A 20,163-nucleotide genomic window follows, 5' to 3' on the forward strand; every position below is an offset into this window, starting at 1 on the left:
CCTTAGAATTCCTTTTTCACTGGCACTGCCCCCTCTTGGGCTACCCAGTGAGTGCCAAAAGAAAAGGGGCATAAACTGTTTTCAGCAGCCTGTGGAAACAAATACCTCTTCCTCCTCATCAGGCCTCTACTACTATGGAAGCTGCTGCTTCTCACATAAAAAGACCCTCACCTGGGCATTTTCAGGACATATCAAGTTCAGAAGTGAAGGAATAAGGATGCCAGAAAGGCAGGAATAGTATCAGTGATCATTACAGGAAGTGGCAGTGGGAATTACCGTTATTCATGTACAATACACACAACCTGCTTAGTGTGCCTCCTCTTATTCATTCAGGTCTCATAGCACACCACACAAACTCCTTTTTGTTGCTTTCACCACCCAAATAATTTCACTCACGTTAACCCTCTTCCTGTAATTTTTAATTGAGTTCATTTTGAGAGTAATACCGAATAATAAAATTTTTAAATGTGAATATATATCTGAGAGTTAAGCAACTATTGTTGTGTTAAACTTACTTCCTTCCTAATACCAGACAGCTGCCCTGAAGAGATTGAGTGTTTGCTTATTTAGCCAGGTGGTGTATGGTAATGCCTAAGGCTTTTTGTGGAGCAAGGAGGTGAGGGGCTGGATGCAAAATTTTTGGCAACAACAATGAAGAGGGCATAATGAAATGGACTGAGAAAGGAGGTTGTCAAGTGTAAACTCTGTCTCATTTGAGATTTTTGACCCAGAAAAGTAGAGAAAATCCCTGCTCGTGCTTCTCCTCACCACCTGCCCTTGCATCCATGATCTTGCTTAAACAGCTACTAATTAGTATTATATCTAACCTAGCAACATTTGGTGTTCAACAGGCTTGTGTGAACTGGCCCGAGAATCTGAGTATCAAATAAAATGGGTGTCCCTAGATGGGGTATGCTAACCATTAGAGATAACTCAGAACACCTCTTGCCTACATTACCTTGAAGATAGGCCTTGTGTGAAGATAAGTTGTGTCAGGTTTCTTATATGGCCCATTTTATAAAGTCTCTATATACACTAGGTTGGAGCTTAATTATTCACACACATATGCACATATGGTTTACATATTTGTTTAGGTTCCAGGAATTGAACATAGGACCTTGTTCTTGTCAGGCAGATATTTGTGCCACTGAGCTATATATCCTTGGCCCTATTTTAAAAATTATGAGTCAAATATATAGAAATGGAGCTATTCTGACCCACAATATTGAAGTTATTGCAAGAATACTTCACAGCCAAGTATTGCTGTGAAGCCTATACCATGAATGCAGAAACATCTGACTTAGAATTTAACAACTATATGTAAATTGAATATTTATTGTTTCCAATAACATTTATTGGCAAGTCATTCCACAAGGCAAATAAGTGCTTCTTCCTTTGTACTTCTCAGCCCAATTTTTATTAGTTTTGCTTAGAGTAGGTGACAAGGAAAATGTCCTGAAGATTGACTAGCCTCTGCATATTTAAGCATTCCCTGAGCTGTTTTATTTTTCAACTGGAGAAAGAATCACATGAAGTAAACTCTGAAAAACATTTATTGAATGTTTAAAAGTGCTAGGCTCTGGGTCCTTGCCATCGTAGAGCTCTATAATCTAATTAGGGAGATCAACAGGGGAGATATTTCACATTTGTACGTATATAGTCATGTGTCACTAATGACCTAAATATATGCTGAGTGACATGTTGTTAGGTGATTCCACCACTGTAGTGACATTATACGGTATACTTTACATACACCTACGTGGTAGAGTTTTCTCATCCTAGGCCATATGGTATAATCTGTTGCTCCTTTGCTACAAATCTGTAGAGAGTGTGGCTTCATTCAGTTCTCAAGGCAGCTGTAACATAATGGTGTTTGGGTCTCTAAGGACATCTAAACATAGAAAAAATACGATAAAAATACAATATAACGCATAAAAATTAGTGCATTCCTATAGAGCTCTTATTATGAATGAAGCTTGCAGAACTGGAAGTTGCTCTGGGTGAGTCAGCTAGTGAGGGAACAGCGAATGTGAAGCCATAGAAAGTACAGTATAGCAAATATCTTAGCCCATAATTACTTGTTGTAGTGTCATATACTGCACATGTTTGTTTGTGTGATACTTTTGTAGAAATAACTGTGCAGTAGATTTATTTACATCAGTATCACCACAAACATAGCAGTAATACATTGTGCTACCATTTATAACAGTTACAAAATTACTGCACTAGGTGAAAGGAATTTTTCAACTCCATTACAATTTGCTAGGACTACTCCTATCCACTGATGACTAAAACACTATTATGCTGTGTATGACTGAAATAGCATGTGAAAAATAAATGACTCAGTGTCTTCATAGACAAAATAATTTTAATAATGTTACCTCCCACATACAGATATGAGGATTAAATGAGAAAAATGATTACTACAGTGCCTGGTACAGGGTAAGCACTTGTTATTTACTGGAAGCAAAGGTGACAAAGGAGGACAAGCTAACAGAGATGAACAATGTGAGATCACTGAATTTAATGTGGATGAGAGTTTCAATGGGAAATCATAGTACACATGCGTCCAAAGGGAAAAGGATTGGGGAACAGTCATATATGTATCATATATGTATCTTGAAGGCTTATACTCAGCACAGACTACACACTGGCAATCAAGCCCTAAGAATGGGGCTGAAGGTGGAAACTGAAGTTCTTCATTCTATGAAGCATTTATGATATACTAAGGCATAAGAAGATATCCCTTTGGTGCACGTAATACACACTCAAGAATTATTTGTTGGCTGGGCATGGTGGTGCATGCCTATAATCCCAGCACTCTGGGAGGCTGAAGCAAGAGGATCTCAAGTTTGAGCCCAGCCTGGACAACTCAGCAACTAGGCAAGATCCTGACTCAAAAAAAAAAAAAATTCCAGGAGTGCAGTACAGTGTGAAAGTCTTGAGTTCAATCCCCAATACTGCAAAAACAAAAAGTAAAAAAGAAAAATGCTCACTTCTTTAATGTAAAGTGACAAACTAGCTTCAAAGGCCCGGAAAAAGGAGGAAATTCTTTTACCTTGTACACAAGACACTGTACCACTGGGGAACAAAAATGATAGAGGATTCCAACACCACCACTGATGCAGCACCTGTAGGCCAGAATGAAAAGGCCCCAATCAATCTCATAGTTGGCAGCAGTGGTGACTGTCAGATATGCAGAGATGAAAAATGTTTTTCTAGCAGTCATAGAGATAGATGTTAGGGAGGAAAAACTTTACTTACTTTCTTTCTTTCTTTCTTTTTTTTTTTTTTTTTTTTTTTTGTCTTTTTCCTTTTTATCGGTACCGAGAATCGAACTCACGACTGCCTGCTTGCAAGGCAGGCGCTTATGCCGCTGAGCTAAATCCCCAGCCCCAAAACTTTACTTTCTTACATTAAGTGACATTGGTCCCATTAGTCAACGTATCAAAAAGGCAGATTAGCAGAAGGCACATAGTTTTATTAACATTTATGTTAGACATAGGAGTTTATAGTATATACCGTTTAACCAAAGGACAGTGTTTGGGCATCAGGTGATGGTAAACTCTAGGGAAGTGAACAGGAAATATAACTCATATGGGGTAACTTATGAATGACAAAGGCTATTTTGGTTAGTTATGTGTATACAAACTCATCTTGCTGTTGACTTCCTATCTTCAGTGATGAAATTCTCTTCCATCCTTGGTATACAGGAGGAGCAAAGTTCCTCAAGGGGTAAGTTATGCCCTGCTTTTAGGCAGATAAGAGTAGCCTAGAGAACTCTTCATGCAGCTATTTATACTCAACTTCCTTTAGCTTGAAATAAATCCTTTGGTCAAGTGGCACATTTTTATGTTGCATATTCTGAATCCCTTCAAGAGTAAAAGCAAGAAAGGAATAAAAAGGTGGAAAACATGTGATAGTAAGCAGAGCATCCCTTTAAACTCAAAAGAGAAGATCTTTGGTGCTTCCTGAAAATCATGGTGTGGGCAGGTGAGTACAGACTATATGGGAGAATGAATTTGACAAGAGAAGTTAAGAGCAAAAACTTGTGAGCATCACCTACACTGAGACTGATAGGACTGGGTGAAATCTGGATGTGTCTGATTAAGGAAAGGGAAGAGCACAAAATGGAGAGAAGATGTCTAGTCTGAGTTATGTGTAGTTCCCTCATTACAAGTGGAGCTATTGGGATTTTTAGTCATTTTTCCAGAAGAAAATCAGTGAGGGATAAAGGAGAACCAAGCTAGTAGAGATCAGCCGAGTAATGTACAGTTTAATGTAAGAAGTTGGCATACAGAGATTCGAATCCAACCAGATTATCTGTCTAGATTGTGAGTTCTTGGTTGCAGCATGGTAGAGGATGAATTCTTACCCACCTCACACAAAGGCTTTTCACTTCCTATTCTCTTTTCACTTCCTATTCTCTTTGATCTGTTCTATACTATCTGTCCCTCAGGGGAAATAGCTCTCATATTTAAAACAAAATGATTTTCTTTGCCTTTTTTTCTTTCTCAGCTACTTTCTTCATTGTGACTTTCCATCTCCTGTGGTGCAGCTTCTCCAAAGTTGTCTTGAGATCATAGCAATCATTTCTCATCTCTGTACCCACTTACAATCCACCCCGATAGGCCTCTGCTTCATTCACTCTGGCAATACTTCTCTTTTTCCATGCTGCCAATCCAAGTGCACACTTTTCTATGCTAAGATTACCTGACAGCTCAGCAGTCTTTGACACATGAATCTTGAAGCCTTGTGATACTTTGACTTCTGTAGTAACATACATTCAGCAGTTGCTGGAGGTCTGAGGGAATTTAGTTTGGATCAAAATGTGTGACAAAACTCTTACCCTGCTCCCTGTAAATTTTTTTTTGTACAAAAGAACAATGTCAGTAACAGGTCCCCTTGAAGCCTGAATCAGTGACCTAAAGGGAAGTCAGACGCCAATGCTCAATTTCCATTCCATGGCAGTCTTGAATATCTGTGATCATTAATGAGTGCTTACTTTGTACCAGATAATATTCTAATGACTTGGCATGCATTAACTAAATTAAACCTCACAGCAAAATTGCAGGCAAAGGGTATGAGTACCACTGTTATCCCATTTTATGGTTGGAAAGGTTAAGAAATACAGCCGCTAAGTACAGAGTTGACTTAGAAATCCAGGATATATGCATATCCATGTTCATAGTAGCACAACTCATAATAGCTAAAAATTTGAAACAGCCAATGAGTCCATCAGTAGATGAGTCAGTAATAAAAATGCAGCATTAGACACACAGACTCTGCCATAAAGAAGGACAAAGTTGAGTCATTTGTAAAGAAATGGATGCACCTTATGACCATAATGTTGTGAAATAAATCAGACACACAAGTTTAAATATCACATGGTTTCTTTATATGAGCAACCCAAAAATATACATAATTAAAGATCAAAATAAAAGAGAGATAATAGGAAACAGGGAGACAGATCTTTTGCAAAAGGGAAAGTGACCAAGATGTTGAGGATCAGGGAAGGGATGAGAGGAGAAGGGGATGAAAAAAAGACTTAAGATGTGTTATGTACATGTACCAATTTCCCACAATGAATGTAATCATTATATGAAAAATGTACTAATAGAAAATTTTAAATCCCTGTAGTCTGAATGCAGAGATCACCCTGTGACCACCACACTATTGCATAAGGAGGGTGTCAAGATGTGTGAAAGCACCAGGCCAACCCATCACCTGCTATCTAGTTCTGAGTCAATAATGATGAAGAGTCAATCACACATGCCACTTGCTTGCAGATACTTTTCAAAATTAAAATTTTTATTAATTTAGAAATCCAGAAATACAGTGACTACATAAATAAGTACCATGCTGAGGTACCTGTCCTATGAGAAGAGTGAAAGGGTAATATTGTTATGTTACTCTTATTTGTTTACATGAGTTAACTAGAAAATGGCTGTTACTGTGAAACGCTGCTTATGGTTTTTGTTGTTCCAAGTGTTTATGATACAAATAAATACACAAGAAGAACCACATCCATTTTCTCTACTAACTACAGGTGGCTTGGCCTTTTTCCTAAGACCTACTCTCTACACAATACCAAACACTGGAAGATTTCTATGATCATTGAAATAGCTCACCAACTCCTGCTTCCCACAACACTCTGGGAAGATGTGTCCCAGCACCAAGAGTCAGGCATTTATCTAGGGAAGCTCTCTGGGTGTCACTTTAAGGATGATCATTCAGAGAAGCCCTGGGAAGCCTTTGGGGTGAAGCATCTAGAAGTGGAATCACCACTTTGCTTCAGGATCCAGCTAGTGGTCTCTATGCTACGGAAATGACTGCCATTGAAAGGGAGGCAGCAGCTGTCAAGCACCGTGACTCCCCTTTCAATAATGCTTTGTGGCTTTTCAGCCCAGGATGTCCTACCTTCCTCTCCAAAAGAGAATGTGTGTGGTGGGACGGGGTAAGGAATGCCCCATGAATTCCTTGCCATGAGGTCCTTATGTCTCTTTTACAGAAACATACTCTTTTATGGCAGATTGCCATTAATACTGGGCCTTTTACATTTTTCCCTATCGATGTCAAATACATTAAGGGAAAACTGTTCTCTCCCCCATCATCATAGAGTGGGAAATATGGGATTTCTGAGTCCTCAATACTTCTATTAATACTCATTAGAGTTCATTATGACCCTCAGAGAGGACAAATCCAGATGCATGCTTGAGGTTCTTTTTTGTGAAAAATTTAGTCTTCCCACAGAGATGATGTCTAAATCCAGACTTCAGAATTGATTATCTATGCTCTTGTATGGTACTGCACATAGACATTTTATGAACGGTCTTTTCTAGAATACCAGTGGAAATTTGCGCTTGTTGGATAAGATGAAAATGGTACAGATATTTAGGATAAGGGGCTTTATCAGAATTCTCAGCTCCTTAAACAAACAGTAACTCTCTTAACTGAAGAACCAACATTCAGAATCTCATGAAGACTGAGCCTGTTTGCACAGTGAAATCTCAAATCTTGAAGAAGGAAAACAGCCCTTTTAAGGGTTGTCTAGAATTTAATAATCCAGCCTAAATTTTCTGGCTACACAAGTACAGCCTCAAGAAAATTACTGAATGTTGATTTACTAACTGGTAGATTTTTATGCTATCAAAACAATAAGATAACCTTTCTGACTTTTATCAGTTCCTTTTTTCAACAATTACTTTGTTTATATCGATTCAGCTTCTGATATTACCCGATCTAATTTCTTTTTGGAGATTTCATAGGGGAAAAAAGAAGTTCTATCAGTAGGGAAAAGTTATTTATCACCTTAAAGTGGATGAGGCCAGAAATGGTGCTTTTATACTTTACCCTGCCACTATAGTTGCTGAATTCAAGAGCCATCTCAAAGGCCTAAGAACAGAGCCTTTTGCTTAAAAGGCTTTATTTTTCCTCTTGGGTGCAGATCACCTCCAAGGTGTTTCAGGCAGAGAAAGGCAGATTGTAGGCTTTGTCTCCATGCAGAGGCTGTAGTTTTATCTCTCTCTCTCTCTCTCTCTCTGTCTCTCTGTCTCTCCCTCCCTCTCTCTCTTTGTGTGTGTGTGTGTGTGTGTGTGTGTGTGTGTGTGTGTGTGTGTGCATATGGGCAGTTAATTTTCTTTTAAAGAACAAAAGACTTTCTAACATTCAAACAGTATCATTTCATATGAATAATCGCTCTATTCTCCAGAATTCCTACTAATCAATTCCCTTCTCTTTCTTTCATTTGAATAACATTTTAGATAGAAACTCTGTGGTTTCATTTGCTCTTCAGCATGTAAAGAAATGTGATTCTCCAAGAAACTAGAGCTGTGTGGTGGTGTTCGATCCCTCCTCTTCCCACAAATCATTCAAGATTCTTTAGTCTCTTTAGAGGAGGTGGATAAGGGCTGACACACCACTCCACATAAAGGAGCAAGTTATGCTATGCATGGTGTGAATAACTGCATTCAAGTTTGGCATTATAGGGTACTGTTGAATTAAGCAAAGTAAGCTGACAGTCCAGCTGCAGCTTGAGTTTTCTTGCTTGACCCTATCTAATACTTTTTGACTCGCCTAACATTGGCCCTTTTCAGATCTCTCCAGGTACAAAACCTTGACTAAATCTTCAAGCTCTGTTCTGCACACACGGCTTGAACACATCTGGCTGATCTGAGCTTCTCCTTCAGTGAATATCTTCCACTGGCCTGGAATATCAAACACAAAAGGGATGCAAAGTGTAAGAGTAGACAGAATCAATGGAACCCCTTACCTCACCCCACCCACCTACTTACTCATCAGGCCACCAGAGGATTTCAAAGACAACTGGAAAACTCTTGGTCCAAGGTCAGGGAACTCCTCTGAACTCCAAATGTGTTTTGAACTGCTTTGCCTTACCCAAGCTACATGAGAACATGCTCCCTTCCCCTTGAGATGTGATCCTGATTCTTTCTCCCTTGGATTTCTCTCTTTTTACTATTCTCTCTGATGCAATCGGAATGTAGAAGGAAAAAGGCAAAGACGAACAGGGCAAGGAAATAGCTTTCCCTGAAGCCCCAAGATGTGCCAGACTCTGCTAGGCACACCAAACAAAGGAATCAGGCTTGTTCTTCATGCCTGAAGTTCTCACAGATCTCACTTCCTCCAGATGCACAGTTTGAGACACACACCATCTATTTCCATTGTACACTCCAAACCCTAACTGCTAATGGACACAGAGCATGTGTAAATTGTCTCTCAAGTCCTCTAGATCACAGCACAGTGCCTTGTTCAGAATATGAACTAAAATATGTTCTTCATAATTAAATGATAATTTAAAAAGTCATATCTTTGATGCTGGGATCCTAGACTCTGCCTCCTTTATTCCTTACTTCTAACATCTTCATTTGAATATTCACACTATTCATTTTATTTTCTATTAGTCCTGCAAGAAAAACAATTGACCTCATGAACTCTATTTCCAGTTACCTACTGGATAATTTTGCTTAGATGGCCTGTAAGTATTGCAATCCAAATATTTCAAGTGAAAGTCTTCACCAGTGCTTCTTCGGAGTTTTCCATTGGCAGTACTATTCAGTCACTCTATAAAGTTGTTAATATTGGAGTCATACCAAACTCCTTTCTCTCTTTGACACCAATTTTGTTGATTTAACATGAGAAATGTCTCTGTTAGTGACCTTTCCACACCATTTCACTGATTTAATACAGTAAAGTAGCTTCCTAATTCAGTCTATTGTCAACTCTTTCACAAATAGTCGATGGTTCCACACAGCAAGTACATCTTTTTAAAAACAGATTTAGCAATATCACAAATAAGGGGGATTTCCTTCTACAATCTCTTTGAAGGAAAATATTGTTATCACTGTTTTGCTTTGTTCTGATTAATGCTATTGTTCTATTCAATGTTCTGTTTTGATAAGTTCTATAATGTTCTGTATTTGGTGTGATGTTGCTATACCTGATTGAAAGCACAACTATTATTCTCTGAGCAACTGTTTGGAAATAAAATCTAACTTCTTAGCATAATAAACTGAACTCCTTAAATCTGGCTTCCAAAAAGTAAGAACTTAATAAATCTATCTGAAAGTCCAGAGATGTCTTCCTAACGCACTGTTTGGATTCTAGTAGGCTATCTGTAACTTTGCAGCAAGTCTCAATGTTACTTGCTTTACATGTGAAGCTTTCCCTGGTTGCTTCTGGGCCCTCTGACTACTTTCTACCTGTTTTGCTCATCTTTTAGTGGACTGTATTGTGGCTTTGGTGATCATTCCTCATCACCACCCACATTTCTTGTTTGGTTCTGTCTGAATCTTCACTTAGGCTGCACTCTCTTCCTGGACTGATTTCTTGATCCATTGCCCAGTCACACCCTTCTGTTTCAAAACACACCTCCTCCCCGAAGCCTTCCTGACTAAGCCCATGTGGTTCTCATCTCATCGTTCTTTGCAGATTGTCTTGAGCCTGTAAAGTATTTAACCCCTCAGAACTATATTAATTCATACTCAAGGCATTTTCATGTTCTATCTTGCCTCTTAGAATTCCCTGTGGGTAGCAACTGTGTGCCTTTTATTCCATTAGAAGTGCTCTCTTCCACTCCCAGTGCGTAGCAGTATCTAATCCCTAGGCTCCATCTAGTGTAAAATGTGGGAGAGCTGCAAGTATGCCTGAAGGCCTGAGTGCTTTTAAAAAAACATGACCACCCAGGGGCAGTTCTAAAAGGGTCAAATAACTTTTTTATAATACAAAAATTGATATGCATTCCTTTTCTTTTTGTCTCTCACCCTCATTCAGAGAGCATAGCTATCTAGATGTGAAGTTTCCACTACTATATGAGACCTGAAATTTTGTGTGAAGCCTTGTGCAATCCTCTTGGGACTCTAGGCTTAGCAATTTCACTACTCAGGAATCTTCAATCTGAAGTAGCTTATGCTTGCCCTACATCTGGTTTTGTACTAATAATGTCCAAGCTTTTCAGTTCACATTCAGATATCATATTTATTGCTAAATCCCCCAGAGGAAAAAATAGAATATTCTTTAATGCTGATACTGAGTACTTTTAATGCTAAGAATGTGGAGGGATTTTAGTTGTGACAATGGTGCACTGAAAAACTGGATATGTTTCCGGCAAGGAATAAAGAAAGATATTACTTACTCAGAGTTGTCCTGGTTACCAGCTTGAAGTGAGGGAGTTCCTCAAACATTCTCTTAGAGATCTTTTCAATATGGAAATGCTGGAGGATGCCTGAAGTCAAGCAAAGATGAGGGAGGTGGTGAACCACTCTCTATCTGGGACCACCAATATCCTTTGCTTCCTGGGCTGAACACACAATTTCATTATTGGGGTTAAGAGTATTGAGCTGGGCTGCAGAATGTGCTTAACTGAGAACTTGCATGGCTGGAGGGTTGTAATTGTCTCCATTTGTTTCCTTGGCTAACTGGCCTCCCTTTGGCTTGTCTTGGGAATGGAAATAAGGAGGATAGTGCTGCTGACCATGGGTCCCCATCGTAGGGAGACACATGGACACAAACATGGATGTTGGTCAGAGCTTCTGCAGCCAAAGGCAACATTAGAAATTCTTCCTTTGATCCAAATTTGGGTAGACTATGTCCTTGTCAAGCCAGTAGGCTGCCCACCTGGCTAAATATTGACAGCCAGCAATAAGATCACAGGAAGATTATTTGTGTAAATGCAAAAGCTACCCTTGTTTCTGAACTTACTGAAAAGCATTTTTTCCATTATGAAATAATCACAGCTACTTTAGACTTCTCTTTAAAGTAGAGTGGTCTGTAAAGTGTCAACCTTGCTCAAATAGCTTTAATAGAATAACAGGTAAACAACTGAAAACTTTCTAGTAGTTAAAGAGCAACATGTAGCAATCTCACTAAAGAGCCTCTAGCAGGCAAAGGAGATGAAGCCTGGATTTTAATCTGGCCCCTAAGCGCAGATCTTCATAAGCTAGCACTGTGCACAGAAGGTAATTTAGATGCTACACTAGTAAGCTACAATCGATCTATACACCACAGTGGGGTAACAAATACCAGGTCCAATGTTAAGGAAGCCAACAGATCAGTACCTTGCCCTAGGTATTCAGTTACAGGTGTGCTATAGAGTTAAAGGTGGAAATGGGCATACTTACATATAAAGCCAAAATAAGCATGAACAAAAATCTCATGTACATTATAGCAAGTATTTTTAAGACATGGGAAGAACACACACTTTAGAGGAAAAAATATATTGTGAAAAAGGAGAGGAAAAATCCTCTAGAAATACAAGAGCAGTATTTCAGAAAGTATGATCTGAGTGCCACCTACATTCAGAATCGCCAGGCTGTTTTAAGCATGCAAATATTTAGATCCTACTAAAGGCCAGCTAAATTTGTGTCTCTGAGATAGAAATAGGTAACTTCATATTAAAACAGCTCTGTGCATCACAACTGAAACACACTAAAATCTGAACACTTCACATCTTATGTGGGAGCCAATAATAAAAGGATGAACATTATTTTCCAGTTAAAATCTCACTTCTGCACATGGATTACTAGAAAACTTGACCAGACTATATGAGTACTAGTCTCGCGGCTATAGAAGAGGGTAAATAGCTGTAGGATCACAGTGAAAAAAATGCAGATCCTTTTGAGTAATCAGAAAAGGAATTGCTCATAAAGACTGGGATTGTTTCTCCAGTGAAATTATATTATTCTTGAAGGCAGAGATGATATTTTCAAATTGTTTTACCCCAGAGTATACAGTACAATTTGAGGTACTTAGTTTCACACTGAATGAATGTGTTGTCTTGTTCGTAGAGCTTCATATTGAAAAGGTAGAGTACAGTTTGGTAGTTTGCAACTCTGACCACATGTTAGAAGCTCCTGTAGAACTTTTAAGAAAAAACATTGATGCCCACGCTCTATTCAGATCACTTAATCAAACTTTGGAGATAGGGTCCAGGTATTTGGTACTAAAAACAAAACAAAACAACTTTGATGATCCTGACATGCAGCCAGGATTAAGAACTACTCCTCTATTTTGGTAGCATGAGAAAGATAACCTTGGGAACCTCAAGGGTTAATTCTTAATCTTTAGCACACACCATAGTTAAATTTGAAAGGTCATAATAACAGCTGTGTTAGGTATATATCAGTTTCTAAGCAATCAAGAAAACTTCTAACCCAAACACAGGAACATGGTGAAACTAAGTACAGGATAAGCTTCCCTTCTTTGTTCTCACCCCCTCTTTACAAAGACAAGAAATTAATGTTGTATTGTTTACCTTTTCGAATGGTCCAAACATGGACTTCTACCTGAGGTGGTCTCTCTGTCTCTAGTGCTATTTTTCTGGTAGTTTCCCCATCCTCCATGAACACAGACTCATATACAGGCATTGTCTCTTCTCCACAAAAGTAGCCTTTGTTATCAAAGGTTTGGCCTGGAAGTTCTTCTGGAAGTAGGAAGCAAGTAGGATTTGGTCATGGTTTTCTAAAGCTAGAAGTGAACTTCTACACTTAGTTATATCAGTATTTATACAATCTTACACTTTCTTATAGAAAGTGAACTGTCAATAAGAATATTTACAGAGACAGAGATTCCATCTTTATTTTGTTACCTCAGGATAGGCTGACCCGGTTAACAGCCACCAAATCACAAAGAAGCATACAAGCTTTGAAGTCCATCTGATGACAGAATCCAAAGTTGTACAGAATGCTGGCCCGAAATTGAAACTGTATCTGCTTACTTCTGTCACTCATAAGTGAACTTACTTGAGGAGGAAAAACATAGCCACATATAAATCTCTAAAGCACGTAAGAGGATATAGGATTTTCCATACTGGATTAGGATCATGCTCTGCCAAACCCAGCGTTGTGAAGACAGACCTAGGAAATGGGCTGACAGAGGGCATTGGGTAACTTCCCTGATACCATTTATATATACTTAGAAAACATTTATGACACTCATTTATGTGCATATACTTGCCTAATGGATCTATCCAAATTGACTTGACATTTCTAAATGCTCCTTGATTTGTTTATAAGAAGAATGATAATACCAGATCAGCACAGTGCCAAAACCTAGATGTCAGATTAGTCATTTGTAGGCTATCCCAAATGAACAGTCGGGAGACCAAAAATTGGTCAAATCCATCAGCTATGGATCATTTAATATAGAAACTAAACTGCCAAATTTCAGCTCCCTAGCATAAAAATACCATCTTACTCTACGCTCCCCTTTCCTCATCCTCCTATCAAAAAAAGTTTTTCTTGGTTGATTATCAGTGAGTTAAGTTTCCTTGCTAGTTTTTAATCAGCATTCTCTTCAGCTGCATATTTTAAGTGTGCATTTAAATCAGCAAAGAATAACTTCAGACACCCTGAAAAATGAGTATGTGCAGAAGCCATTTCTAATAATATCTAATTTGGTAAGGATGAAACCACTAAGTGTTCAGTGCTTTGGATGAGTGACTAATTAAGGAGACTCACTGTCAGCCAATCAGACACATTTGGACTAGAAGTTGTAATCAAATTGCTATTGTGTGTGTCTTGATGATTTTATCAGCTTTCTGACCCTCAAAACCATTTGGTACTATAAGGACCAAGCCATCCTCTTCTCTAGACAACTCCAGGTTGGGTTACTCAATTTGTGGATTATTTTAGGATCATATTTCCTTTCTCCTTTTGTCTTTGTTTTCAGCTGTTTAATTACTTTGGCAGTCCAGTTTTCTTGGTGATGTTAGGCAATTAAGGGATGTATGTTAGCACATTTCAGGTGGATAAAAGAGGTTATGTAGTATACAGTGACTTCTGTGTATTTAATTATCATCTTTAGAATGAGATGTGAGTTCACTGGTTAAAATTTGCTCAGCAGCTTAATATTGGCTACGGGTATAACTGACATATGAAATACATGATGGCACTGGAAGTCCCTGTAATATGCTCCCAATATCTTAAAAGAGTTATCCTGAACTACTACCTCTTCCTCTCAAAGAGTTGAATTCATGAGACCACAGGGATTTATAAACGATGAAACCAATTTGTGACTCAAACCTGGATTATAACTGAAAATGATAAAAGAAGGAAAGTTTGTCTTTAGAAAGATTTATCCACTTTCCACATTCTACCTCAAGGTGCTTTCTGATCTATCCATGCTTACTATGACTAGAAGGGAAATATGCATTTTTATGTGGACCAGTTGTTCTCATAACTGGTCGACATTACTGGTCCACATAAAAATGTTCCATATGTATATATTGACTAAGAGCATATTTGCCTTCTAGTCATGAGAGATTACTTAAATTGAAAGAATAAATGATTTAGCTTTTTGCACACATTACAAATGTTTGGGATTTTATCTGTCTTTATAAAATTTTTGCAGAAGGCATAAAATGTGGAATTCATGACCCTGGGAGTTGTTGATTATAGAACATTGCTACTGGAAAGGGTCTAGGCAACCATCTGCTCTAACCCTCAGCTTTTACAGAAAAGAAAATTCAGCCTCAGAGAGGTAACTTTACTTGTTCTAGGTCATGCAGGAAATAAGTGGCAGAGCGGATGAGAATACTTGATTACCCATACCATTATTTGTAATTTCCATTATTACAGACTTTTTATGTACCACACACCTTAAGCCACTGCTTAAACAGTTTTCCTTAAAGATATTACTGAACATTTTCTACTGGAAAATACAAATACTGAATCCTATGCCTTGGTTTTATTATCAGTTTGTTTCACTACTCTGGGCAAGTCACTTTATATAACTCAGTTTTCTTATCTTTGAAAGATGCACAGCAACATAATCATAGGATTTTAGTGCTAGGAGGTGGGTAGAGGAGAGCTAGGGGGAATTCAGATAATAGACACCAAAATGCAACTACATAGGTGGAATTGGTTCTTATGTTCAGTATAGTAACTATAATCAACAATAATTTATGATTTACTTCAAGTAACTATACAAGTCCAAAGGTTTCCAAAACAAAAACAACATTCAAGGGAATGGAAATGATTACCTTGATTTGATCATTATACATTCTATACATGTATCAAGTTATAATACCTATGATATATTCAATATTATGTCTCAAAAAATTAAAAGAACTGCAACAATAAAAAAAGGATTGCTTTAAAAACCAATTATTCTAACCTTTTCACATATGACTAATGAGATCCACAGTGGACACGACACATTTTCAAGGTCATGCAACCCCTTAGATTTGGACCAGAGCCTGTTTTCCAATGTATCTCATCTGTCTCTTATCCTGTTCAACGGATGTGCCTGGGTGTTGGTGAGTTAAAGTGATAAGTTAATGATGCTACAGTTTTTATAATAATCACAACAACCTAAACTTTCTGTTGAAGTAAGGGTAATGTCATTATTAAAACTACCTAAGAGATATGGCGGACAGAAGGAAATCTTCAGTATATTTCTGAACAGTACATTTTTCCAAGTAACCACCTATCAGTCCCTCAAGAGAAGAAAGAATATTTATTCTTAGTGGAACTGTTACAATTACAATTGATGACAGTTTGATTGTATTTCTAATCCCCAAAGAAAATTGAGAAGGAATACATGTGGATCTCAGTTAAGCAAAAGCAGGGCCTCCAACAAACGCACCTTTTGCTTTTTTACCTGGACACACCTTGCAGCACTTTCCATCTATTTTTTGAGGATATTTGCAGGGATACCGACTGGGGCAGTGTATTTTCTTACACTCTTGCTTCGTGACATTACAAGTGCACAGCACACACTCTACAATGCCAAATGCACGGAGGTTTGGGTGCCAAGACTCGCCATGGGAATAGGTCTTTCCATTTGAAACGCACACTAGAAGAGTACAAAGAAACAGAAATTAAAAGTAGCTGAGATGGGTCCCAATGTTCAGAATACAAACCCTGAACTTCTTAACATATTCTTTCTTTGTGTTATGAGCATGGAGATACATTTATAGCATCCTGAAGCAAATCTATTCAGAATGTCGTGTGTTATTGAGACTATTATCAATCAACACAGACTGATACTGTTATGGTTTTGGTCTGGAATGTCCTCCACAAGATTCATGTGTTCAGAGGTAGGGCTTTGGAAAAATGATTGAATCTTGGGAACTCTATATTCATTAGCCCACTGATGAATACATAGTGAAATATGCTGCTAATCAGTGGAGTCTTGCCAAAAAGGGTAGATTGCTAGGGGTGTGACCAGAAAAGTCCATTCCCTCCCTGGTTTCTTCCTTCCTGGTCATCATTATGTGAGTGCAAAACTGACCTCCATGGCAGGCCCTTTCACCATGCCATTTTCGCATTTGAACCTACAAACCACAGAATAAAACTTCTGAAACTGTGGGTCAAAATAAATCTCTCCTATTTTAAATCATGAGTGTTGAGTATTTTGTCTTCACAATTAGAAAGCAACAATGACAGGTACGGACCTTAATTCTGCTGGAGTACTCTTTGGCATGGAAAGGATAGTGCTAAGACAAACTGAGAGGCACATGCCTCTTGGGTAATTGTGAAGGGGTAGCCTTTTATGCCTCTACTCTTAAGGACTTTTCTCAGTTTCCAATCTTGTAGTGGTTGCATGTGTCTGGCTACAGAGAATCACTATCTTTTCCAAAGATATCTTTTGGCACTCTGATATTTGTTGAGTGTTTTCTAAGGAAAGAAGCAGCACCTGGGCTTCAGGACAAGGGGCCTAAGAAGGGAAGGGACCACAGGAACATCCTTCCATGCACATCAAACCCAAAATTTATTAGGCTGCTATAGTAAACAATGGCACTAGACTCTCAGACATGAAACTCAAACGTCTATGAATGGAAACGTCAGAGAAAGAGTTCTTTCCCCTCTGGAGAGTGCAAGCCACGACTGAGTCTGGGTGTGTTTTTCATTATTCCCATCATCCTATCACACCCAGGGAGACTTGCTGACATCCCAATCAACAATATCTTTAGAGTGGGTTGTATTACTTTGGGTGGGGCTGGGGGGTAGAAATAATCCCACTTACGGCGTTTCTAGGAATTGACTGATTTGGCTGCAAGACAGCAGGCTCAGAATGAATCATGAGGCTATTTCTTTCTCATCAAGTCCGCTGGGTCAGATTAAGAAATGTTGGCCTTTTATTGTTCTTTGCAAAAGCTGCAAGCGTACTGGGCACTGTAACAGGTCAGCCCATGTAAAGATTTCCAAGAATGTGAATCAGAGAGGGTCAGGGTTCCACTGAGTGAGCTGAGTCTTGATAACTAAATTGTGTGGTGCACAGAATGAATAGGATAAAACAAAATGGTACAGTACTATCACTTCTGTTTGAAAGGAACCAGGTAGGTATATGTGAGAAGATAGCGTCATTAGCAAAAGAGCTAGAGGGAAGAGTGAACTATGCCAAGTAGCCAAGCAGACCAGATTCCCAGAATAAAATACCCAGGCACCCTGTCTCTTAAACCTTTGGACTGAGGGAAATGTCCAGATTAGGTAAGAGTACACACTCTGCAGCAGCATACAGTGACGTCAGTTATCTAGAAGGAAATATTGCCTTTTACCCAGCAACAAATACTCAGATGAGTTTGAATCTTCCAGCTGGGGAGTTGGGAGCTGGGGGTGGAGATAAATGATTCTCTAGTGAACTATAACTGAAAGGTCAGAAAAGAACTGCTGCATCCAAATTGATGGAGGCAGATGAGTAAATGTAAACCAGCTGGAGCTTTTGTAGGACACAGATAATTAAGGGATGAGTCCTTACCTTGAAAGAAGCTGTATAGACATTATGTGATTTTGATTTAAAAAAAAAAAAGGTCATTTCCCCACATTTTAGAAAGATTTTGAAATACTTTCGGAGCAAATGGAATCTATGGAGAAAAATTAAAATCAGAGAGCACCTTTACCTAACTCTTTCATGTTTCATAAACTTGCATCAGAATAGCCTGGGATTTAAAAATAATACCTAAATATTTCCAACTCTTTTAATATACCATTATTTATTAACAATTTTATTTAGATTGTACTTATAAGCCTGCAGGGTTCAAAAGCAATTTAATTTTTTATCTGTAATCTGAAATTTACATCTAACCAGTACCAGATGTGATCAACTAGCTTTGGCTTGACTAGATTTGAGATTTATAATAGGAGTTCCTTGTAGTGGATTGTTTTTCACCCATGTTATTCAATCATTTGGTTTAATAATTTACTATATTAACCCATTTAGGAAACTGATTTTAATTTGTGTTTCCTTTAAAGGAAATAAAACATGTTTGTGGTTTCCTAAAAAAGGTTCTAGCTCAGCTGTTGCTTCAAAGAGGTGGTTGACAAGATACTTAAATAAGAAAGGACCAGTTAGGGGTTTTACTAAACTTCTCCTCCCAGTTCTGCTACCAGAGTTGGGTTGGTGGAGACCAGAGAATGTGCATGGGAGAAAACAGGGTTCATGAATGAGCGTAGATGCTTACTGCAGACAGTTGATTGCCCAAGTGGGCTGCAGGTCTGAGCTACCTTGATCCTTGGTGCTCTGTCAGATCGCCTCTTTAATTCTTGCTTGATAACTCATTTTTAAGGACAGTCTCTTTATAGCTACATATTAAACCAAAATCTCTGAGTATAGGGCCAAGAATATTTAACAAGGAGTCCCAGGAGAATCTGGGGTTCACTAAGGTGTGAGAAAGATTATTTCTAAGGCTTTGGTAAGAAAATTGGAAGTATTTGACACTGATTTCCTCTGAATATTGTGTGACCTACTTGCTAAAGATGCAAGGAATTTTCCCAAATGATCTCTGACCCCCAGGGATAGCTGAGAAAGTGGAAGAAGCTGCTTTGCAAGCACAAAGAGTTTTGACTCTGCTTCACTAGCTGCATTTAAGAAGGTCCTAAGAACCCTCAGGAGTCACTTGTTCATGCCTACTTTGTAGACTTGTTAGTGAGGAGTCATATTTATACTGTGCTATTCATGGGAGAAAGGTTTATTTTTCAGCTCCAGGCCTCAGAAGAACAGGCATGCTATGACTCTGATATAGACACAGTACAAAAGAAATATGCCACTTACCTTGTCCATGCTTGTGTTTGTTATTAATGACAATCTGCACAATAGTTCCTGATGCTTGTTGAGAATCCATAAGAGCTCCTCGGTGACTTCTGGCCCCAGGAAAGCGGGGCAACCCACCAGCCTGTCGGTTTGGTGGAGGATCATAGTGAGAGCGATGGTAGGAGTGTCTCTATAAAATGATAAGAACAAATTTGGCTCAAAAGTAATACAACAATGTGATTTCAGAGATTGAGTTACATATATTAGAAGCCATTTGATAAATATGATTTTCAGTGATGAACTCTGACCTTAACTATATGTTACCTACTCTATTCTGAAAGAAGCATGGATGTGAATATGTGAAAGCAGATTAGATTCATAGACAGACCCCTGAGGGAGAAAACAACCGAAAGAGCTAAAGCATCCTTTCTGCTTTTGAGACTCACATTTTTGAGCTTAGATTTAAAATAGTCATCTACAACACAAGGCAAATGATGACAGAAGCCACAGGAGAAGTTTAAAAGTGCTATGCACATTAAGAAGAGGAAGAGTTGCTAGCCAGGGAGGATTTGTGACCTGGTCCATGAAGAACGGGTAGTTTGCTTTTTTTTCCTGTCAGTGTGTGGAAAATATCCTAGGCAGAGATTTTCAAGTTCAGAAGGTGTAGCAGAGAAC

General features: G+C 38.5%; 1 protein-coding gene across 5 annotated transcripts in view; it reads right to left on the bottom strand.

Moving 5' to 3' along the window:
- Window positions 1-5,790: 5,790 nt before the first annotated feature.
- Chrdl1 (chordin like 1) overlaps window positions 5,791-20,163 on the bottom strand; it is a 114,960-nt gene continuing 100,587 nt past the window's right edge. For 3 of the 5 annotated variants that reach the window (XM_005002703.4, XM_063246277.1, XM_013150195.3), the window contains exons 8-12: window positions 19,510-19,678; window positions 16,102-16,311; window positions 12,770-12,937; window positions 10,652-10,741; window positions 5,791-8,207 (exon numbers count right to left, since the gene is read on the bottom strand). In XM_005002703.4, the coding sequence (XP_005002760.1) occupies window positions 8,077-8,207; window positions 10,652-10,741; window positions 12,770-12,937; window positions 16,102-16,311; window positions 19,510-19,678 (768 nt within the window). In that variant the 3' untranslated portion in view covers window positions 5,791-8,076. The remainder of the gene's footprint in view (window positions 8,208-10,651; window positions 10,742-12,769; window positions 12,938-16,101; window positions 16,312-19,509; window positions 19,679-20,163) is intronic. The other 2 variants (XM_063246278.1, XM_013150197.3) reach the window with 1 other exon arrangement.

The sequence above is a fragment of the Cavia porcellus genome, unplaced genomic scaffold (assembly GCF_034190915.1).
Source record: "Cavia porcellus strain 051 isolate PalLab524CR breed Dunkin Hartley unplaced genomic scaffold, mCavPor4.1 scaffold_3, whole genome shotgun sequence".
Classification (NCBI taxonomy): Eukaryota; Metazoa; Chordata; class Mammalia; order Rodentia; family Caviidae; genus Cavia; species Cavia porcellus.